The following is a 23,353-nucleotide window of genomic DNA, read 5'->3' on the forward strand; positions in this document are numbered from 1 at the left end:
GTGTCACAGCAAGAGTTACTGATAATGCAGAGCAACAGGGACTCTGCTGGGAGTGTCGACTGATATAAATCACTGTGAAAACAATTTGGCTGTGTCAGCTAAAACTAAGGCGTTCAGTACCCTGTGAAACATGGAAACATGACTGGAATATCCACAGCAGCACTGTGGTAGGATATTACACAACTGGAAAAAGGGATAAACTGGTTATTCAAGTCAATGTGAATGAATTTCACCATGCTGAGCAAAAAAAAAAAAGCCACAGACTACATATGATAACCCTTTATTTACATTCAAACACATCCATCATTTAAGGACACACATACATATATGGTAAAAGAGAACACTTCAGCACGATTGGTGGGGAATTCCCTGGTGGTTCAGTGGTTAGGACTCAGCCAAGGGCGCAGGTTCAATCCCTGGTCAGGGAACTAAGATCCCACAAGCGGCGTGGCTCAGCCTAAATAAATAAATTTATTAATAAAAATAATTTTATTATAACATTAATTTATTGATAAGCTAATGGATTTGTTATGAAATTTATTTAATAATAAATTTGTCATTAACAAATTAACAATAAATGTTTTTATTAATAGTAAATGTATTTATTGACAATAAATAATTAAAGCTTCTTTTTTAAAAGACCATAAATTGATGATGTTGAATGACCTTCAGCAGGGTGGCCCTGCATGATTCTATTTCTTTGTTGAGAGTCTTCCCATCACTCTCCAGCTGCTGTATATACATGATAGCTCAGCACACTCAAAGGATTCACTGGGTCCAGAGCCGCCGCTGCTGCCGTTCTCCCTATAAAAGGAAATATGCTCGGAGGCTTGTCCACCTTTCTGTTTAAAAGGGGGGGCGGGTTTAATAATGACTTCATTTATAGATTTTTTTTAAAAAGAGATGCAAAGAGATAGCGTTAATGACAGGAACACCTAGGCCTCTGAGAACAGGGGGGCAGGTGCTAACCCGTGGCAGGGTGGTGGGCGCAGTGGTGACTGTGACTGCCTGGCCTCCCGCCCCTGTGAACAGCCCGGGGTTTCTAGGACAGGTCATTCTTCACCAGACCCTTCGTACACTTGTCAGGTTTAATTCCCTAGTTGTTTTATTTTGGATAATGAGACAATGCTGATTGAAATGTCGTGTTGGGTGGATTTACTTATCCAGTAGTTTTAAATGAAATGCCAAGTTGTTGAAAGGGCTTCGAATTTACAGGGCAGCATGCTGTTGGTGTGCTGCTCAGAACACTGCATTGGGAAACAGCTTAGAAATTAGAAGCTTCTGGGGCTTCCCTGGCGGTCCAGTGTTAGGATGCCTCGTTCCCACTGCAGGGGCCACGGTTCAATCCCTGGTGAGGGAAATAAGATCCTACATGCTATGTGGCTCGGCCAAAAAAAAAAGGAAAAAGAAAAGAATCTTATTATACATCCCTTTGAGGCTTTCCTGGTGGCCCAGATGGTAAGAATTCGTTTGCAATGCAGGAGACCTGGGTTCAATCCCTGAGTTGGGAAGATCCCGTGGAGAAGGGAATGGCTACCCACTCCAGTATTCTTGCCTGGAGAATTCCATGGACAGGGGAGCCTGGTAGGCTTCGGTCCATGGGGTTGCACAGAGTCGGACACGACTGAACAACTAATGCACTTTCATATATCCATTAGCAACTTGAACTGCAGACTCAGCTTTATCTGTCACAACACATTCATTGGGACACGGCTGTTAATTAACACACTTACACACGCTTGTCTACCATAACTTCAGATAAAGTAGAGGGTGTTTGCAAAGTGTGGAAGTTTCCATTAGCTCATTCACTGCTTGATTCTGGGTAATAACACATATGTGCCACAGTTGATTTGTCCTTGAGTGAAAGAATTTAGCACCATATGAAGACAGATTGTTGCAGGGGGAGGCAGGCTTCCCAAGTGGTGCTAGTGGTAAAGATCCTGCCTGCCAATGCAGGAAATGTAAGAGACTCAGGTTTGATCCCCGGGTCAGGAAGATCCCCTGGAGGAAGACATGGCAACCCACTCCAGTATTCTTGTCTGGAGAATCCCATGGACAGAGGAGCCTGGTGCACAGTTCATAGGGTCAAAAAGAGTTGGACAAGACTGAAGCGACTTAGCACACACGCACCCACGCAGGAAGACAGAAGGAACCTGTTCCGATTGTCCTGTCCCTGCCCCCGTTTTCCAGGTAAGGAAACTGAAGCTTCAAGAGACTTGGCCCCAAAGTCAGCAGAGGAGGCACACAAGAGGGACAAAGAAGCAGACAGCACCTCACTGGGCAGGGAAGGGGTTGATCTTGCTCTTGAAGGAGTGGGTGTTTTCCAGGCTGGACAGGAAGAGAAGGCAGGAGCAGAGGTGTGAACAGGCGGGAGGCTGGGGCAGGCAGGCAGAGGCCCTTATTGCAGGGTGTTGAGGTGGGGAGCAGGAGGAGAAGCCTCCTGGCCCTCCAGAGGGCCTTCCGGAGGGCCTGGTCGGGTCCCCTTTATGGGTAGTCAGTGCCCAAAATGATGACCCTATTCGTGGCAAGCTGGCCAGACCTAGGTGTCCTCCCCCTGGGCCACCTGGGCAGAGTCTTGACAGCCTGGTGACCCCTGGCTCAGTGCAGATGGAAAGGAACTGTCACCTCCCAGGCCCAGGAACATCACACCTGCTTGTCCCCCTCCCGTTTCAGCTTCTGACCCACCTCACCTCACCTTGGGGCATCCGAAGATCAGCAGCAGCTGGCCTATTCCTCCACTGGCTGAACACAAGGCTGCCCTTGGGGAAGTCTCAGCCTAAAGGCCCCTGCCCTCATGTTGGCCAAGACAAAGAAGCGAGCAGGAAGGGCAGAGCTGCCCCCAACCCACCTGCGACCCCCCAGCTTTAGGGCCATGACCCTGGGATGCCAGGGAGGCGGAGTGGCCTGGGGAGGGCTGGACTCACACCTGACTCCATCTTAAGACTCAGATGATTTGAGGTTGGCATCTTTTAACCCTCCAGTCTGTCTTTATGTATATGGGGTTTTAGTGGTGAAATACACACACACACACGTTGCTATTGTTCAGTCTCCAAGTCGTGTCCTACTCTTTGCGAACCCATGGACTGCAACACACCAGGCCTCCCTGTCCCTCATCATCTCCTGGAGTTTGCCCAAGTTCATGGCCATTGAATCAGTGATGCCATCCAACACACATATATACAAATTATATATAACTTAACACATGTACATATATATATTTTTAATTTTAAAAAGTTGCCTCCAGTTCTCTCAGTTTCATTCCAACTCAGTGACAGGCTGACAGCTTTGTCACGAACTCTCAAGCGTGAGACATTAATGATAGTGACCTAGGGAATTCTCTGGTGGTCCAGTGGTTAGGACTCAGCTTTCACTGCCTAGGGCCCAGGTTCAATCCCTAGTCCGGGAAGAATCTGCAATCCGAGTGGCACAGCCAAAAAAAAATGATGGTGATTTAGACTGCATCTCACATAATTCTCTCCTCTCTTTCCTAACTCTCCAGCTGATGAGAATAAAGAAAAATGAAATTCCTAAACTTCAATGCCACTTCCAGTTGGAGGCCCCAAACACAACCAATCACCTACCTGGCCCTTAGATGGCACCAAAGGTTAATCTGCCTTCGAAGGGGAGGAGTCCCACCTGGTCTCTTCCAACACCTTTGTGCGTGGAGATGGTAGACAGCCACCTGCCCAGGCCTGCTCTGAGCTGGGTTTGGGGGATCAAGAGACAAGACAAAACCTAGTTTCAGCTCCTCCCTGTGGATTAGAGCGTGGAGGAGGCACCCAGAGGAAACCGGGCAGGCGATCTCTGGGCTGAGCTGAGCTCCATGCAAGTGTCACCTGGAGGAGGAGAGGGTGTCTAGGGAGATCCCCTGCCCTGGAGTCCCTCCTACTGTGCCTTCCCCGGATCTCTGGGGGTGGCTCTGGGAGGAGCTGGGCAATGGAGGTGGGAGGCTGGAACAACATCAGAGGCCACCACCACACTTTCAGTCTGTCCTTCCTCTCTTTGGACCTGTTTCTCTGCCATATTCTTCTTACTGGTCACCTGGGCAGGGTTGCTGATGGTGGCGCCCCAGCCTCGGACAATCAGTGGGGCTGGGGGCTGGGCCGGGGGTGGGGTGCAGGGGTCTGCAGCCAGCCTTCTGGGTCTGAGAGCACCTAGGTCAGGGGTGGGGACAGGGGAGTGGTCAGGCTGAGGTCAGAGCCAGTGGTCGGAGGAGTGAAGGGCCAGCGGCATGATCGGGGCCTGGGGTGTGAACACCCAGACAGGGCTGCTGGCTGGGGGTCCCGCGAGCCCCGGGCATTTCTGCAAAAGGAAGTAGGCAGGTGAAGACAGGAATGCAGAGTAGGTGAATCCAGGGAGAGCCAGGTGACCATGGCATAGAGTCTGGATCCAAGTGGGACCCTGAGCTTGGAGAAAGAGGACGTCTTAGATGCTCCCGCGGACTTGGCAGCTTCAGAACGTGGGGGCTGAAGGGTGAGTCAAAGATGACTCGGAAGGCCTGAAGGTGAGTTCAAGGGAAGATGGCAGAGCTTCCGAAAGTCGTCTGCGTTCCTGTCCAGGACCGCCGTTTCCTGTAGGAGCCAGGGATGGGCCTGAACTCTGTCCGTCCCTCCCCCACGAAAGTTCTGAAGGTTAGGTCTGGGAGTCTCCAGCTGAGCCTTGGCCCCGGGCACCGCGCACAGCTGCTTACCCATCCTCTGCCTGACTTGGGCGCAGCACAGAGACCAGGGAGGGCTGGGTGGGGGACGAGGAACCTTCCAGGAGGGTGTGCCCCCCGGCCACAGCCCGCACCGGGCCCTGCCTCCCCCAGAAGGCGTCGCCCCAAGCCCAGGCCCTCTGCCTCCCGGCCCCAAGGCTGCACCAAGGATGCGGTTCTCAGGAAGTCCTGCTTCTGCCCTCACTGTCCAGCTCCCTTCCTGCCTGGCCAGCCCTTCCCTGCCTTCTTGCCCACGTCTCAGCAGCCCCTCTACTGGACGCCTGTCCTCCTGAATGCCTCACAGACGTTTGTGCCCAACACGGGTCACACTGAACCGGTCACCTGCTGCCCCGGGGTGACCACAGCCCCCCCACACACACAGGACCCTTTGCGTCACCCAGGCTGTCCCTCATTCTCCAGGTCTTGCCCATGCCTGCCCTTTCTCCACCCACTGGCTCTGCAGGTGCAGCCCTCCATGGATCTCACTGGTCCCCACCTTGGCCAGAGTGGACATGGGCCCCCGGGATGGCCTCCGATACCTCCCATGGTCCTCGGGCCACATTTTGGGTCCCCTGGTGCAGCGCACTCACCCCCTGCCTCACACTGCTGTGTCCCCCAAACCCCATGACTCGGAAGGGCTCTTCCCGCCTCCACTTCCTTTGCCGCCTTGCCCTCTCCTCCTTCCCCACTGACTCCTTTTAGATTTTGCTTTCGCTAACTCTATTTCTTTGCCTCCTCCTGGGTGCCTCTCCTCTCAGCTCTCAGAGGAGGCTCTGGTGTGCCCACACCCTGCCATCTTATGAATCCATGGGTCAGCCTGGCGCTGGCTCCACACCTGCCCCCACCATGAGGGCAGCGACCCAATTTGCCGCCCAGTGCGTCCTAGGCCTGCACACCGGCTCAGTAAACAGGCATTAAATGTGCCCATTACACAAGACACCGTTTCCTCTAGCAGGAAAGGCCGGCCGCACTCAGCGCTCACAGCAGTAACACAGCAGGGGGAGAGAGTGCATCTCTGAGATGAACTGATGAGGAAGTGGCCAACCCCTCCCAGACCTCCAGGGATCTCCCAGAAGATTTGCCAGAAGAAGAACAAATTTGGCACCAAAGTATCCCCAGTCTTGCAGTCAAATGGAAAACTGGTTTGCTCTGTGGAAATGTACCATAGAGTGGACTCACACACACACATGGCCAGAAACAGAGGGCTGGCCCCCTTCCCGCTCGCAGCGTTCATCCCCACCTTTGGGGCTCTACTGCCAGCCCTCCCGCCCCTCTCGAGTTAGAGCTCAAACCGTGCAGGATAGATTCCTGGTGTTCCATGGCTGCCAGCGAGGTCACCCTATCTCCCTGCTCTCCATCACGGGAACAACAAGGTGCCCATCCATGGCGCACCCACTGCACCCCAGGGGCCAAGGCTTCCGGGGATTAGCTCAGGGCATCCTTCTGTTTCCTTGTTGTAGAAGAGACAATAACGAAGCACAGAGAGGCTTTGTAGTCTGCTCAGAGTCACATAGCCAGCAGCTGACTGTGGCACAACAGACAACCTGCTCCACGTCAACTATACCCATTTCCAAAGCGGGCATTTTCCAACATAGTTATAACTTGATTGTGAACGTTTCTCCAAGGTCATCCGTACCCGTCAGTTTTTTAAAAACAGCTTTATGAGACATACCTGATATGGAATAAAATGAATGTGTAAAGTACAATTGATACCTTCTGACATCGGCATGCACCTGTGAAATCACTCTTACCACGGAGATGAGATAGTGAGCAGACTCATCACCTGAAGTTTCCTCCTTCCTACTCCTGTCAGCCCCACCCCCAGGCAACCACAGATCCTGAGGGGTTTCAGCTCGCACTTCCTAAAATGTTATATAAATGACTTGGCATAATTTCCCTTGACATAATTATTTTATATATAAAACATTTACCAAGATAGGCCACAACCTGGGCCATAAAACAACAAATCTGAAAAAGAATTCAAATCACGCCACATACTTCCTGTGACCATCGTGGAATTAAATGTTAGAAATCAATAATAAATAACTGGAAAACCTCCAAGTACTTAGAAAGTAACACATTTATAAATTACCCATGGGTCAAAGAAGAAATCAAAAGGGGAATTAGAAAGCTACTGATTTACGGTAATAAACACGTGTACAGCAGTTACTGCCTGCCAGGTGCTGTCTTGGGCCAGTTCCCAAAACAGAATGAGCCCACATTAGGCCTTACAACAGCTCTGTGAGGAAGACACATACCCATTCTGCGGACACTGAACCCTGAGGCCCAGAGAGAGTAACGAGTTGCCCCAGTAAACAGAGAGGCAGTGGCAGAGCTGGGATTTGAATCCAGGACACCTGCCCCCAGGGTCCGGCCCTGGTGTCCGAGCTTACCAATGGAGGGACACGGAAAGGTTTCAAATGGAGAAAGATGGTCAGATTGCCCTGACAGCATCACTTTGGGATGAGTTCAACAAATACTCAGCAGCTAAGTCTGCAGGACTTGAAGATATATTTATTAGACATAGCACGGTGGAGGAAGCAGGAGAAGGCTGGGAGTTAAAGAAGTGAGTGGAGACCACAGGGGTAGGGCTCCGTGGGGCTCAGGCCAGGAGGGAAGGTGTCCACACGCTGAGAACCCATCTCTATCAGGGGACAGGCTGGGCCTGGCAGGAAAGCACAGGCAGGAAGGGGCGCCTAAGGAAATGCCTGTGCTGAAGCTCCCCTAGAACACTGATGAGCAAAGACACTAGTGTTTCAGGTCGAGGGGAGACCATGTCCCAGCCTGCGTGGGCAGGCCGCTGGCGGAGTTGAGGGTTAGAGAAGAGCGTGGCAGGGTGTGCAGTGGGAACGGAGGACCAGTGGGTCGGTGGGGGCGCCCTGCAGGCCTGGTCTGTCTCCCAGGAAGGATGGGGTGTCCCACAGGGTCTGGGGCGTGTGTGCGGGAGCGGGAGACACGGCCAGATCTGGTTCTCACAGCTCGCCCCAGCTACGGGGTGGGGGACACACGTGGACACGCCAGGGCAGAAAGACGCGCAAGGCGGCCACGCGGCTCTGGAGGTCTCGCAGGTGAACAGCGGCGTGAGGGGGTTGGGGCGGGCTGGGGACAGACTCCAGGTGCCCGGGGGGCGGGGGGGGGGTGATGCAGGCGGGGGCCGTGAGCGCGGCACCCAGGCCTGGAGGCTGGAAGCGCCCTGGCGCCCAAGAGGGGACGGGGCGGGAGCGGCAGGGGAGAGGGGACCACGGCCGGCCCGGGCCATTGGTTTGGAGCCGGCGCCGGGAGGAACGGGGCCCGAACCGTCCTGTCCTCGGCGACCGCGGCCAGTAGGCGGGCGGGCGGCAGGAGTTTGGAAGAAGGGGGTTAAGGCTTGGGGCTTGCGGGGAACGCCGGGTCCACAAGCGGCCGCTGGAGGAGAGGAGACGAGGGCCCAGACACCGGGGATCTCATCGCCGGGGCTCTGAACGGCTCGTCTACGCCAACTCTTAAACTTCCCCGGTCACGGCAGCGGGGCGGAAAGAAGGAAGCGGGCTGGGCCGCCGGAGGGGTGCCCGCCGACGGTGGCGACCGAGAAAGTTCGGCGCCATCGCCCCGGCCGCTCCCCTTGTCCTCCCCCGCCCCGCCCCGCCCCCAGCCCAGGCCGCAGGGAAAACCCGGGCCGCCTGCCGGGAGCTGCCACCCCATCTGAGGTCAGAAACACGTTTTACTGCTTCCCTCGGACGCTAACCACCCCCACCCACCCTCACCACGTGGTTGCTGGTTTCCAGTCTGTTCACCCCGTTTTAACGGGACTCTGGACGCCCCGCGCTGATGTCACAGCCTCCCAAAGGGGGCTCGAGCCCCAGTGTGAGAACCCTGTTCCTGGAAAAGCTGGGTTTCTCTGGAGACTAGGAAGTGGAGGGAGTCGTCAGTCAAGTTTGTTTACATCCTAAGGAGCTTCCAGATTGTTCCCAAGAGCGGGGGTGGGGGTGGGGTGGGGGTGGCAGTGGTAGAAGGCACTGGAGACAAAGGCGACCAGAGGAAGGGGATAGCGAGGCGGGAGAGGCCTGGGCAGGGCAGGGGTGCGCTGCTCGGAAGCCTCGCCTTCCTGGATCGCCAACGCCCACCGCCCCCACCCCCGTTATTGACCGGGCTGAAGACCCAAGATCCTGCCCCACTCGCCGCAACCATCTGACACTATTCTAAACACTTTTAGGATTCCCATTTAGAAATTATCCTTTAAAGTAAGTTAATTACCCATACCGTGAATTATATACTTCATGTGCGCCGGGTATGTACTCAGTCGTGTTGGACTCTGCAATCCCTTGGGCTATGTAGCCCGCCAGGCTCCTCTGTCCATGGGATTCTGCAAGCAAGAACACTGGAGTGGGTTGCCATGCCCTCCTCCAGGGGATCTTCCCAACCCAGGGATGGAACCCAGGTCTCCTGCATTGCAGGCAGATTCTTTACCGCAGAGCCGTCCACCATACGATATCTCAAATTACACAGAATAAGTAAAAGAGATGGGCCTTACAAAATTATGATGTGTGCGTGGGTTGGGTGAGCATGAATGATCACCAAGTCCCAGAATTCCAGACTAGGGCCTGCAGTGCGTTGAAAGATGCGGTTTTAAAACAAACCCAAAGTAGGTAACAGGGAAGCCACCGGCTCATTGCAATGCAGGAAGCCTGGGTTCGATCCCTGGGGTCAGGAAGATCCCCTGGAGGAGGGCATGGCAACCTACTCCAGTATTCTTCCCTAGAGAATCCTCATGGACAGAGGAGCCTGGGGGCTACTGTCGCAAAGAGTCGGACATGACTGAGCGACTAAGCACAGCACAAAGGAGGAACAAATGCCCAAAGAACTAAGTAAAGGTGTAAGAATTCGGGACTGTGTCCCTTTCAACATTTACCCCCTGCGCGCAACGGGGCCTAAGGACAGGACATCCCCATACCGGCCTGCCTTGGGGCGGGGGAATGGCGGTTTGTTCCAGGGCTCACCTCTGGTTCAGAACCAGCCGAACGGACCCACGAGGCTCTGGAGCTCCCCTCTGCTCCCCCTGCACACACGCTGGTCACCCCTCGCTCACAGACCGCTGCACCCCACAACCAGGTTCTGGCTCTGAGCCTCCGCGTTAACGAGGCTCTGGCAGGCACTTGTTGCCTGAATTCCTAGGGCCCTGAACCTATAACCGCTGTCCCTGGCAAAGAGATGCGCCCTAGACCCCCTAATCGCTGCCCGGACCCCCCAAACCCCTAACCATGGACCTAAGCCTGCGATCAAGGGCCCGAGCATATACATGTGACACGGGACTGGACCCCTCACCCCGGCTTTGATCCCCTAAACGCGGCCTCAAGGCTCAAAACCTAGCCCCAGGCACGCAGTCTGGGAGTCCCGATGCTGGGAGGATCCGGAGTGCACACTATCTGGGGACACGCTTTAACCACCGAGAGTTTACTTTTCTGGACTTCCCAGAGCCGCTGGCACGGGCGATCAGCCCCCGGGGCCTGGACAGAGATTGGGTGGGGAGAGCGTTAGGCCGACGCGCGCCGAGCGGGGTTGGCGGGCCCGGGATGGGAGGCCGGCGAGGCGCAAAACGCCGCGCGCGGGGGCAGGTAGGGTCGGGAACTGCGGCCCCGGAAGGCGCGAGACCAGCCCGAACGTTCCGGGTCGCGCAGGCGCACTGCGGCGGGCGCGGGCACGCTTGGCACGCAGACGCCGTGAGGCGTGGGAGCCCGCGGCGCGGCCCCGAGGAGGGGGCGGGCGGCCTCCAGTACGCAGGCGCAGGCGCGCGGCCGCGCCGGCGGTTGGGGAGGGTTCTTCCGGAAGGTTCGGGAGGCTTCTGGAAAAGGCGCCGCGCGCTGGGCGGGCCCGCCTCTATATAAGGGCGGCGCGGGGGCGGTGCGCCAGTTGCCTCTGCGTTCCGGTGCTGCGTCGCTGCGGATCTCGTGCTAGTCCTTCAGCCAAGGTGAGGGGAGGCGGTTGTAGGGGGACGTGGGGATCCAGGGACGGGTGGGCGGCGGCGAGGGCAGCCCCCGGGGCCCCCTGAGGTCGGCGGGCCCGGGGCGGCCATGATTAACCCGGCAGGCCTCGGGCCTGCGGCGGTCTCCCGTCCCCTCCCCCACCCGCCCTTGGGAGCGAGTGGGCCCGGGGCTGCGGGGGTCGTGCGGGATGGTAAGGGCCGGGGTCTGCGGCCCCGGAGTGGGGTCCCCGGGCCGCGGGCGGGGGCGCCCGAGCGGAGCGGCCGCCGCGCGGCCGGCGTGGGCTGCGGCGGTGGCGGCGGCGCCCGGCCCCCGGAATGAGGTCATCCTTTGTCAGCCGGCTCCTCCCGCGCGCCCCGGGCTCGGGAGCGGGAGCGGGAGCGGGAGCGAGACGCGGCGGGGAGGGGTCCGGCCGGTGGCTTCACGGGCTACGCGTACTCCCTCAGATGCCCGAGGAGACCCAGGCCCAGGACCAGCCGATGGAGGAGGAGGAGGTGGAGACTTTCGCCTTCCAGGCGGAAATTGCCCAGTTGATGTCACTGATCATCAACACTTTCTACTCGAATAAGGAGATTTTTCTGAGGGAGCTGATTTCAAACTCGTCCGACGTAAGTCTCTCAATGTGGATTGGGGTGTTTGAAAGGGGATTGTTTTAGGGGGGATGTTGTGCGTCATCACGTGTCATCTTTTTAAATAGGCCCTGGACAAGATCAGGTATGAGAGCTTGACCGATCCCAGTAAGTTAGATTCTGGGAAAGAGCTGCACATTAATCTCATACCGAACAAGCAAGATCGAACCCTCACCATCGTGGACACCGGCATTGGGATGACCAAGGCCGATTTGATTAATAACCTGGGCACCATCGCCAAGTCCGGGACCAAAGCGTTCATGGAGGCTTTGCAGGCTGGCGCTGATATCTCCATGATTGGCCAGTTTGGTGTCGGGTTTTATTCAGCCTATTTGGTGGCTGAGAAAGTGACCGTCATCACCAAACATAACGATGATGAGCAGTATGCCTGGGAGTCTTCTGCAGGAGGGTCCTTCACAGTGAGGACTGACACAGGTAGGCACCCGAGAACAGGGTGGGGTGCTGTAGGCACTGGAACCCCAAAGGAGGGATGAAGTTTGTAGTTTTTTTTTTTTTTTTTTACTTTTCCTATTTAAAACCTGTTTCTCTGGAGGGTGATAGCATGCACTTGTGGCTGTTTATCTTGGGCAAGGCCGTTAACTGCCCTCAGACTCTTCCCAGTTGTAACCGCAAGCTTCTGCTTCGTAGACTTTTCGGATAACTGCCCGGGAGAGCGAAATAGTATTTTTATTTTTTTTGCCTTGATCAGGCCATTGTGATTGAAATTGGACTCAATCTCTGGACTTTCTTTTCAGGAGAACCAATGGGACGTGGAACAAAGGTTATTCTGCATCTGAAAGAAGACCAGACTGAGTACCTGGAGGAGCGGAGAATAAAGGAGATTGTGAAGAAGCATTCTCAGTTCATTGGCTATCCCATCACTCTTTTTGTGAGTTCCATGTATCCTGTATATGTAGGTTACTAAAGTGACTGAACTGAAATCCTGTTAGTCCTTAGTGCTTTTCATAAGAGATCCAAACTTGCATTAATTCCTGGGCTGGTGGGTCGACTCTTGTCAAGGTTCCCGGAACTGTTAAGATCCTTCAGAAATTGGTGAGTGGCTTCCTGGCTACTAGTGTTTCTCAGGTGGCGTTGGTGTAAGTGCTGCAGTCTCCTTTAGCTTTTTTCCCCCGGTTTTGTGATGGAGAGGTGACAAGATTTGTCCTCCTTTGAAGGTGGAAAAGGAACGTGATAAAGAAGTTAGTGATGATGAAGCAGAAGAGAAGGAAGACAAAGAGGAAGAGAAGGAGAAAGAAGAAAAGGAGTCTGATGACAAGCCCGAGATAGAAGATGTTGGCTCAGATGAAGAGGAGGAAGAGAAGAAGGACGGGGACAAGAAGAAGAAAAAGAAGATCAAAGAGAAGTACATCGATCAAGAAGAGCTGAACAAGACAAAGCCTATCTGGACCAGAAACCCTGATGACATCACTAACGAGGAGTATGGAGAGTTCTACAAGAGCCTGACCAACGATTGGGAGGATCACTTGGCGGTCAAGGTGAGTGACTAAGTGCTTCAAAACTACCATCCCTGCACATGTTTGAGGCAGCATTCTGTTCCCCGATGCCCCATGCTTTGCCCGGAGTCATTGTTAGGTAACTCTGTAATATATGGGGCTTTTTGTTGGTTTAAGTTGTTTGCCCTGTGTTAATCTTGATTGTTTTTACAGCATTTTTCAGTTGAAGGACAGTTGGAATTCAGAGCCCTTCTTTTTGTCCCAAGACGAGCTCCTTTTGACCTGTTCGAAAACAGAAAGAAGAAGAACAACATTAAGTTGTATGTTCGCAGAGTATTCATCATGGATAACTGCGAGGAGCTAATCCCTGAATACCTGAGTAAGTATAGTCTTGATACAAAGAACGATGACTGTTATTGGTCTGAGTGATTCATCTTGTCAACTCTGGTTTTTAAACTAAACATGGGGGAAATCGTTCATCTTTGGATTTTTGGGTTTACAAATTTGTCAGTTTTTGTCTTTGGAGTGACTGGTTGCATTTGGTCTGTTTTTCAGATTTCATTAGAGGTGTGGTGGATTCTGAGGATCTTCCTCTGAACATTTCCCGTGAGATGTTGCAACAAAGCAAAATTTTGAAAGTTATCAGGAAGAATTTGGTCAAAAAGTGCTTGGAACTCTTCACTGAACTGGCAGAAGATAAGGAGAACTACAAGAAGTTTTATGAGCAGTTCTCTAAAAATATTAAGGTTGGTTAGAAACACATTTGACGATTATGAGTAGTAATCAAACTGATTTTTCATTTGAAATAATTTGAACACAGAGAAAGTCTTCTTAAAGCTAACAATGTCTTTCAGCTTGGAATACATGAAGATTCTCAAAATCGGAAGAAGCTTTCAGAGCTGTTGAGGTACTATACTTCTGCTTCTGGTGATGAGATGGTTTCTCTCAAGGACTATTGCACAAGAATGAAGGAAAACCAGAAACACATCTATTACATCACAGGTAACTTACAGGCAGTAAATGCGCCCGTCGATCTTTGTGTGATCCCATGGGAACAGTTGCGTGTGTCTTCTGCCCGTGTGGTGGTACACGTAATTTAGTAGGTGTTAATCTAACAAAAATAAAGAGATTGCTGTTAAAAGATCTAAAACTTTGGCTTCTTAGGTGAGACCAAGGACCAGGTGGCCAACTCGGCCTTCGTGGAGCGCCTCCGGAAGCACGGCTTGGAAGTGATCTACATGATCGAGCCCATTGATGAGTACTGTGTGCAGCAGCTGAAGGAGTTTGAGGGGAAGACCTTAGTGTCAGTCACCAAAGAGGGCCTGGAACTTCCAGAAGATGAGGAAGAGAAAAAGAAACAAGAAGAGAAAAAGACAAAGTTTGAAAACCTCTGCAAAATCATGAAGGACATTTTGGAGAAGAAAGTTGAAAAGGTGTGTGAATAGTCTTTTTTTTCTTTTATTTTTTGGTTACTAACCCTTCTTAGGGGTGTTAGGTGTCTTTTGAACAAGTCACATATACATAGTCCTTAAGATTTTTAAAGACATGCGAACTTAAAAGGAGCTTAAAGCTTCGGATTTGTAATAGTATTTGCAAATAGTATTTCTGATTCATTAATACTCAAATTCCTTAAATATTCAAATAAACCTGGTATCAAGTATTGAGACTGGAACATCTCTATGCCCAGTTACCACTATATACTTTTTTTTTCCTGATGAAAGGTGGTTGTGTCAAACCGGTTGGTGACATCCCCATGCTGCATTGTCACAAGCACATACGGCTGGACAGCAAACATGGAACGGATCATGAAGGCGCAAGCCCTGAGAGACAACTCCACGATGGGTTACATGGCTGCCAAGAAGCACCTGGAGATCAACCCTGACCATTCCATCATTGAGACCTTGAGGCAAAAGGCAGAGGCTGACAAGAATGACAAGTCTGTGAAGGATCTGGTCATCCTGCTGTACGAAACAGCTCTCCTGTCTTCTGGCTTCAGTCTGGAGGATCCCCAGACACATGCCAACAGGATCTACAGGATGATCAAACTTGGTCTCGGTAAGCCTTACGCGAGTGCTATGTGTAATACCATTGAAGAAAAAAACCCAAACACATGACTGTTGAAAAGGGTGAACTTTCAGCAATTTCAACAAGTTGGGCTCTCTTGTTCCGTTTGTGAAACGCTGAAGTCACATGAGTTAAAAGGGGGTAAGTAAGCATTTTCCGTCACGTACCTTGTAGTTCGCTCAGCCTTGAGAGTGGGTATGATGAAGCTGTAGTGTTGGACTAATTATGTGGCTTTAAGAAGCCTAATGCGTGTTTTTTGTTTCCTTTAAGGTATTGACGAGGATGACCCCACTGCTGATGACAGCAGCGCCACGGTCACTGAGGAAATGCCACCCCTGGAAGGAGACGACGACACGTCCCGCATGGAGGAAGTGGACTGAGCGCTGCCGAGGGTCGCTCTGCTGTGTTCAGCGCTCTGTCTCCATTCCCTCCAATGTGTTTTCAAGTATTTCTTTATTTTTGTTAACATTTAAAAATCTGTATGGCATGATAACTGCATAAGGGGAGGATAAGATTTCTTTATACTAAGTGTGATACTGTGATACTTTTAGCACTAAAGCAGAGCTAGTTGTTGTTTCCTAGTTTCATGTTGGCTTATTTTAACACATGGAAGTAGTTGCCGTTTGTTGTAAGGTGTGTATGTAACCTCTGTTAACTTTGTGGTCTGAAGTGTTTAGCTATCAAGCAGATTCTTTAGTAGACCAAAATTTTCTGTCACTGAAATGTTCTGAAGTATATACCTTGATGTTTAAAAGAAACACTTGTCACAGCAAGTTTTCATCTTCTGGGATATACTTTGTAAAGCTTCCATCCCCTGTAGTTATGACTGCATGTGCCAGGCCTCTAGAAGTTAGTGTGTTAAGCTGAACCAACTTGATTGGAGTCATTGTCCATACATAGGGCTTGTTTTCCAAAGAAAAATATTGTTTAGAGTAGCAAAATTATAAGCCTGCCCAGGCATGTTGTAAAGCCGCCGGAAAGGTAACTTGGAGCAAGTTTTGTGAATGGAAATGTAGTGCTCAAGTCACATTCTGCTTCAAAAAGTTGTAACAAATACAGATGAATTAAAAGAAATGATGTGTGATGTCTTATTTGTGGGGATGGTCCCAGAATGTAAAACATGAGGTGTGCACCTCTTCCCTAGGAGAGTCAAGGAAGCAGGTGGGTGGTGTGGCCTCCCTAGAGCCTTACTGCTGCAACCTTAGGGTGCTCAGGCCACATGTGTGGGGTGAGCCTCTGCTTAAAAGACACAGGAGAATGGAACTTGCTGCTTCTGTGTCCACGTGTTAGATTTTCTAATGACATTGTGCTGTAGGATTTCAGTGTCTAAGCTGCACTTTGATGGTATTGGTGAAACGGGATATGCAGTACTCCCCTTTTACTGCCTGGCCCTCACGAAGCACAGCTGCTGAACGCCTTCCCACCTGAAGCCATCTCTGCTGCTTGTTCTCTGGTTCTTTACTGAGCCTCAGGAAAGGTGTGTCCGGGAGGCTGCTGCTGCTGCTAAGTCACTTCAGTCGTGTCGACTCTGCGACCCCGTAGACAGCAGCCCACCAGGCTCCCCTGTCCCTGGGATTCTCCAGGCAAGAACACTGGAGTGGGTTGCCATTTCCCTCTCCAATGCATGAGAGTGAAAAGTGAAAGTGAAGTCGCTCAGTCATGTCCAACTCAGCAACCCCACGGACTGCAGCCTACCAGGCTCCTCCGTCCATGGGATTTTCCAGGCAAGAGTACTGGAGTAGGGTGCCATTGCCTTCTCCAGTCTGGGAGGCTACTGACAGCCATAAGCAGCACACAGCAGTTGGAGAGGGCAGGGGTGAGCATTGGAGTACTTGGTGGGAGTTCTACCCAGGATTTGGACCTACAGCCTGAGAGAGGCCTGAAGAGTCCATAGACTGTGGAAAGTCTGTCGGATAGTAAGCGCTGGTGGGTAGTAAGTGCCTGGTAAGCAATAATCTCCTTTAATCCTTAAAATTTAATGCAGCAGCAATTTTTAACTCCCGTTAGCCTAAGGAGGGCTTCCCTGATAGTAAAGAATCTGCCTGCAACGCAGGAGACCCTGGTTCAATTCCTGGGTTGGGAAGATCCGCTGGAGAAGGGGTACCACCTACTCCAGTATCCTTGGGCTTCCCTTGTGGCTCGGCTGGTCTGGTGCCAGTGGTCCTGCTGTTCAGGAATTGGTAACTGAAGGGCAAAAAGCAAGTTTTCTTACTTCCCACCTCTAGTAAGGAGACTAATTCCATTCAAATTAAAAGTATTAGATCCTCTATAAATGGTCTCCAGTGGAAAAAAAATGCCCACAGAGCATTTCCCCTCTGAATATGGAAAGTGTTTATGGCAGGCATGTAATTGGAACTGTCCCCCAGGAAGCCCCATGCCAGAGACGGACCACGGAGACCACAGGTGCCCACCCCGGGGCTGAGAAGATGGGGTAGAGGCACCAGCACCTTCAGTCGTCAGGGGGTCCCCGCCTACTGCTGCCAAGTCCAGCGCGTCACACTCCTGAAACTGGTCCCACGCTGGTGAGTGTACAGAGCGCTGGAAAGTGAGATTTGTATGGTGCAAGGTAGGAATGTGCTCAGTTGCTAACTCGTGACCGACTGTGACCCCCATGGACTGTAGCCTGCCAGGCTCCTCTGTCCATGGGCGAGAGGACTCGAGTGGGGTGCCATTTCCTTTTCCAGGGGATCTTTCCTAACCAGGCATTGGACCTGCTCCTCCTGCATTGACAGGCAGATAGTTTACCACTGAGCCACCAGAGTGGAAAAGATTTCCTCCGGGGTTGTGGTTGTGAGAAATCTACAAAACCGGCACAAGGATTCATCAAAGTCCCAAGATAAGAGATCAATATACGAAATGGGATTTAAATTTTGTTAGGAAAAAGTCATCAGTGTTTTAAAATGCCTACTAGCATTTTAACATCTGTACTAGAAAACAACAACAAATTGTAATAGCATACTAAACAGGAATGTATTTCACAAGAAGCCATGCAAGACCCTGCATCTGAGAACTGGAAAGCAGAAATTAGAGGGCGAGGTAAACGGAGAAAAGTGGGAGAAGCCAGACAGGAAAACACTGCCTCCTAGTGGACTGCACTGCAGGGGGTCCAGGAGGGAACTCGTGCCCCGAAACTTGGGACAGCTGCACAGCCGTATGTGTTTATTAAAATTCTAGCTTAAAATACACAGAATGGGTGAATCTGAACCGTGTTTTGTACATAAACAGCAAATGAAAAAAAAGCAAAGCTATAGAAAGCAGTCTATAGGGATTCAGAAGTGAGTTTGAGCACGTCCTGTGCCTCATCCCTTCACTTGTAAATCAGCTAATATACTCAGGAGCCTGTTCCGGCGTTCCCTAGGTAGTGGGCTTACCAGGTGCCTGGTGTCTAACGGGCTCACTACTCAGCCGGTCACCTTGCTTGGACTCAGTTCCCCCTGTACTTTCTGCAGTGTAACCTCCTGCAAGCCCCAACCCAGGCCTCGCCCTTCTAGAATTTTCCCCAGACTGCCGTGGCCTTGCTGTCTCCTGGTCCTCTGAACTCACTGGTTGCTATCAAGCACAGATTCCTCATGCTTTCATTGAACAGCAGCGAAGGACCAGCCCAACACATGAAAGATGCGTCATCGGGGGTTTCCCTGGTCCAGCGGTAAAGAATCCCCCTGCCAGTGCAGGGGACACGGGTTCGAACCCTGATCTGGGGAGATGCCGCGGAGCAGCTAAGCCCGTGTGCCAGAACTACTGAACAGCCTGTGCCCTAGAGGCCCTGCTCTGCAACAAAAGAAGCCCCCGCAATGAGAAAGCCCACGCACTGCAATGAAGGGCAGCCCCAGCTCACTGCAACTAGAGAAAAGCCTGCACAGCAGTGGAGACCCAGCACGGCAAAAATAAGTATTTTAAAGAATAAAAAACTACAAAGAAACATGCATGATGGGGGAAGGCAGCCATGGCAAAGGTCACGGAGCCCCAATTTTTTGTGGTTGGAAGTACAGGGGCTCAGCTGGTGGGGCAGGGTGGGCAGGTGTGTGGGAAGGCTCCAAGGGGGTGGTGTGGGGGCGGGGTGTGCTCCAGGAAGAGGGTGACTGCTGATAGAAGGTGGGGGGCTTCCCAGTGTAACCAAGTCTTGAGAGCCTGGATGTGTTAGGTCTTGAGAAGGGACCCCTGAGCATCTGAGTGATGAGAGAAAGCTAGAAGGTGAAACCTACTGAGTGTGCCTTGAACAATCAGCTTTGGGCCTGGATTGGAGACTGTCCAGCCACTTAGATGATGGGAAGAGGGTCGCCGTGGTCTGCCATGGGGCTGCTTTTTCAGAATAGGGGGGCCCACCCCTTGGGAAACGTCCTCAATACCAGGAATACTGAGTGGATTTGATGTGACCAGTCAGCTCCACCATCTCCGTGAAGTTGCCTCATCTTTGTACCCTACACACGGGAAGAACAGCACTGAGAAATCCAGGGCACGCCCACAGTGGCAATCCCACACTCGGTCTGACGATCCTACCTTCAGTGATGGGTCTGAGGAAGAGTCAATAGGACCAGCCTGACTCGCCAACAGGACCAGCCTGACTCGCCAACATAGATTGGTAAGTATCTGTATCCAAAATACTTAGTGTTTGGCACATGGTACTCAGATATCTCTGTACAAATTAGTCTCAGACCTTCACAGTTTACAAACAGTTTACAGTTTCTAGTTTCTTTGTTAACTTTTCTTTTGTAGATTTCTAAAGTGCATGCAGAAGTGGAGAGAGACAAGTAAGTGTTGACAAGGACACGCAGTAATCAGAGCCCTCACACACCGATGATGGGGAAGTAAAGTCGTGCCATTTTGGAAAACAATCTGGCAGTTCCTGGAAAAGTTAAACATAGAATTACCGTGTGATCCAGCAGTCCCACTCCTAGGTATGTACCCAGGAGAAATGAAAACATATGTCCACAAAAATACATACAGTCCTCCCAGGGTGTCTATTCCTCAGGGGCTTTGTTCCAGGACCCCCGAAGACACCAAAATCTGAGGATGCCCAAGTGTCTTGAATGAAGAGAAGGGTGAAGTCAGCCCTCGGAGTCCTTAGGATATGTGTGCACACATTTTCATAGCAGCATTATCGCTCCTAAAGGAAATCAGCCACGAAATTCATTGGAAGGACTGCTGCTGAAGCTGAAGCTCCAGTACTTTGGCCACTTGATGCAAAGAGTGGACTCATGGGAAAAGACCTTGATGCTAGGAAAGACTGAAGGCAAAAGGAGAAGGGGGCGGCAGAGGATGAGATGGTTAGACAGCATCACTGGCTCAGTGGACATGAATCTGAGCAAACTGCAGGAGATAGTGGTGGACAGGAGCCTGCAGTCCACGGAGTCGCAAAGAGTCGGACACAACTTAGCGACTGAACAACAATTATTCATAAAAGCCAAAAGGTGGAGACAAACCAAATGTCCATCAACCAATGAATGGAAAGTAAATATTCCATGGCAGTGGAATATTATTGCCATAGAAAGAATGAAGTCCTGATTCACACTATAATACGAGTGTACCTTGAAAACTATGCCAAGTGAAGTAAATCAGTCACAAAGACCACAGTTTTATCCCATGATCTCACTCGTATGAAATGTCCACAGTAGGCAAATCCACAGAGACAGAACGTAGCTGCGCGGCTGGCCAGGGACCTTGGGGAAGAGACATGGAGAGTCGCCGTTTAACGCCTATAGAGTTTCTTTTTGGGGTGTTCATGGTGTTGAACATAGATTGTGATGGCTTTTCAGTACTGTGAAAATAGTAAAAGTTGATGAACTGTACACGTTCGGAAGTTTTTGGCTGTGCCTGCTTTCCGTTGCCGTGCGGGGACTTCTCTAGTCGCTGTGCTGGCTTAGCTGCTCCTTGGCTCGTGGGATCTTAGTTCTGCCACCAGGGGTCAAACCTGCACCCCCTGCATCGGAAGACAGATTCTTAACCCCTGGGCCACCAGGGAAGCCCCAAACTGTACCCTTTAAATGAATGAATTGTATAGTATATATACGACTATCTCAAACTGTTACTGAAAAAATGTAGAAGGAGTTTGGTCCCTCAAAAAATTAAACTATATGATCCAGCAATTCCACCTTAGGGTATATACTCAGAAATCAGTGTTCATGGCAGTGTCATGATATTAGCCAGAAGGTACAAACAACCCATCACTCAGTGAACTGATGGATAAACAAAATGTGGCATATACACACAATGAAATGTTATTTGGCCTTAAACAGGAAGGATCCACTACGTGTTAAGACATGAATGAACCTTGAGGACAGTATGCTATGTGAAATAAACTAGACACAGAAGGACAAATTACTGTATGACTCCACTTATTTTTTAAAACTTTTTGCCTGTGTTGCACAGTTTGCAGGATATTAGTTTCCTGACCAAATTGAACCCCAGGCTGCAACAGCAAAAGAGTGGAGTTGTAATCACTGGACAAGCAGGGAATTGCCATGTGTGATTCCACTTAATATGAGGTATCAAGAGGAGTCAAACTCATCGACACACAGTACCAGGGTGGTTGCCAGGGGCTGGGGCAGGGGGAATTGGCATTTAATGCGGACAGAGTTTCAGCTGGGGATGATGAAGAAGTTCTGGAGATGGACGGTGGTGATGGGGCACAGCGACGTAACTGTACTTGATTCCACTGACCTGTGCTCTTAGACGTGACCGTTGTTGTTCAGTTGCTGAGTCGTGTCCGACTCTGTGACCCCATGCACTGTAGCACACCAAGCCTCTTTGTCCTTCACCATCTCTTGGAGCTTGCTCAAACTCATGTCTATTGAGTCGGTGATACCATCCAACCATCCCACCCTCTGTCATCCCCTTCTCCTGAGTTCAATCTTTCCCAGCATCAGGGTCTTTTCTAATGAGTCAGTTCTTCACATCAGGTGGCCAAACTATTGGAGTTTCAGCTTCAGCATCAGTCCTTCCAATGAATATTTAGGACTGATCTCCTTTAGGATGGACTGGTTGGATCTCCTTGCAGTCCAAGGGACTCTCAAGAGTCTTCTGCAACACCACAGTTCAAAAGCATCAATCCTTCAGCGCTCAACCTTCTTTATGGTCCAACTCTCACATCCATTTAAAAATGGTTAAAATGGTAACTTTTATGTCACGCCTATTTCCACACACACAGCAGGGTGAACTGTTCTGTGAGCCACTACAGTCCCATCAGCCAGCTTCAACAGTTATCGTTATGGATCTCACTTGAGTTTGGAATCTCCTTGTTTATCTATAATTTTATTGATTTATGACTGCTCTGGGGCTTCATTAGGCTTTTCTCGAGTTGCGGCGAGCCAGGGCTACTGTTGAGCTGCGTGGCAGTGGCTTCTCGTTTCAGAACACGGCTCTAGCGCACGCGGGCTTCAGCAATTGTGGTGCGTGCTTTTAGTTGCTCCTCGGCCTGTGGGATCCTCCCAGATCAGGGATCAGACCCGTGCCTCCTGTGCTGGCAGGTGGATTCTTTACCACTGAACCACCAGGGAAGCCCTGGAATCTTCTAAGGATCATTATTCATCCCTTTGATAGATGAGGCCACTGCAGCTCCGAGTGGTCCCGGGTAAGAGGGGGCGCCATGAATGGACCGTGTCTGCCACTTCTCACTCCTAGTGGGTTGTCCACAGACCTTTGATTTTTTTCCCACACCAGCTTTCCATGACCCCATTCAAAGTGTGTGAGTGATGGCGGGCGCCTGATCCTTGCCCCCTGTCTGGCCTCAGTTTACCCTGCATCCTCCCCCTTTCTTTGACGCATTTCTCACAACCGTCCTGCAGCGGAAAGTGTGCGGTCCATCTTCCCGCCTCTCCAGGGCCTGTTGGCCGTGAAGGTTAAGTGTGTGTCCGGCTTGTCCACTGCCAACCCAGTGGCCGGGTATTCATCTGCGGGCTGAGTGAAGAACTGGTGCACGCAACTGATCCTCCCCCCTTCCTGTGGGGATGGCAAATTGTTTAAACAGTTGTATAATCTGGGAAGATGGTTGTCCCTTTTCTAAGCCTTCAAGATCTTCTCGAACCTTTGAAAGTGTGATAACAGATTACTCTTCTATAGGAAGGAACATTCCAGGAAGCAGGGCTCTTTGTGAGTCATGGTGTATTAATAGCACCATCAAAGTCGAACAAAGATCCTGTGACGCTGTTTCGGCTCCGAAGAGCTGAGCATATTTTCTGCCAAGTGTATATGTCTGCTCAGAACATAATCACCTCCTTATGAAAGTCCCTTAAGGCCTCAACACTTGGTCAGTGAAAGTTCTAGAACTTAAAATGTGGCCCAAAATGCACTGTTGTGTTTTTTTCAATTCCAAGGTAAAAAATAAAAAAAGCTAACAAATGAGAGTGTAAAAATTGGTGTCAGCTCTCCACCTTTTAAAAAGTTGCATGGAAAAAAAAAATAATAAAAAAAAATTAAAAAAATAAAAAGTTGCATGGATAGGGAATTCCCTGGCTGTCCAGTGGTTAGGACACCATGCTCTCACAGCTGAGGGCGCCGGTTCAATCCCTGTTTGGAGAACTAAAAGATTCCACATCCCACAAGCAGCGAGGTGTGGCC

General features: G+C 51.1%; 1 protein-coding gene and 2 long non-coding RNA genes across 3 annotated transcripts; 2 read left to right on the forward strand and 1 right to left on the reverse strand.

The window, feature by feature from the left end:
* Positions 1-264: 264 nt before the first annotated feature.
* Positions 265-7,381, reverse strand: LOC147348928 (uncharacterized). Its single transcript, XR_015149405.1, has 3 exons — positions 3,582-7,381; positions 667-804; positions 265-457 (listed from the first exon to the last, which is right to left on the reverse strand). It is a non-coding gene; the product is annotated as an uncharacterized LOC147348928 (long non-coding RNA).
* A 3,199-nt stretch (positions 7,382-10,580) lies between these two features.
* Positions 10,581-15,874, forward strand: HSP90AA1 (heat shock protein 90 alpha family class A member 1). Its single transcript, XM_086362888.1, has 11 exons — positions 10,581-10,640; positions 11,100-11,261; positions 11,351-11,717; positions 12,038-12,171; positions 12,458-12,778; positions 12,950-13,115; positions 13,292-13,482; positions 13,591-13,738; positions 13,901-14,169; positions 14,458-14,791; positions 15,071-15,874. The coding sequence occupies exons 2-11, from the start codon at positions 11,100-11,102 to the stop codon at positions 15,178-15,180; spliced, it is 2,202 nt and encodes a 733-aa protein (XP_086219014.1). The 5' UTR covers positions 10,581-10,640; the 3' UTR covers positions 15,181-15,874.
* A 2,120-nt stretch (positions 15,875-17,994) lies between these two features.
* Positions 17,995-20,586, forward strand: LOC147348930 (uncharacterized). Its single transcript, XR_015149409.1, has 2 exons — positions 17,995-19,379; positions 19,514-20,586. It is a non-coding gene; the product is annotated as an uncharacterized LOC147348930 (long non-coding RNA).
* The last annotated feature ends 2,767 nt before the right edge of the window (positions 20,587-23,353 follow it).

The sequence above is a fragment of the Bos grunniens genome, chromosome 21, assembly GCF_055505025.1.
Source record: "Bos grunniens cultivar Pamir isolate PY7600 chromosome 21, Bosgru_T2T1.0, whole genome shotgun sequence".
Lineage (NCBI taxonomy): Eukaryota > Metazoa > Chordata > Mammalia > Artiodactyla > Bovidae > Bos > Bos grunniens.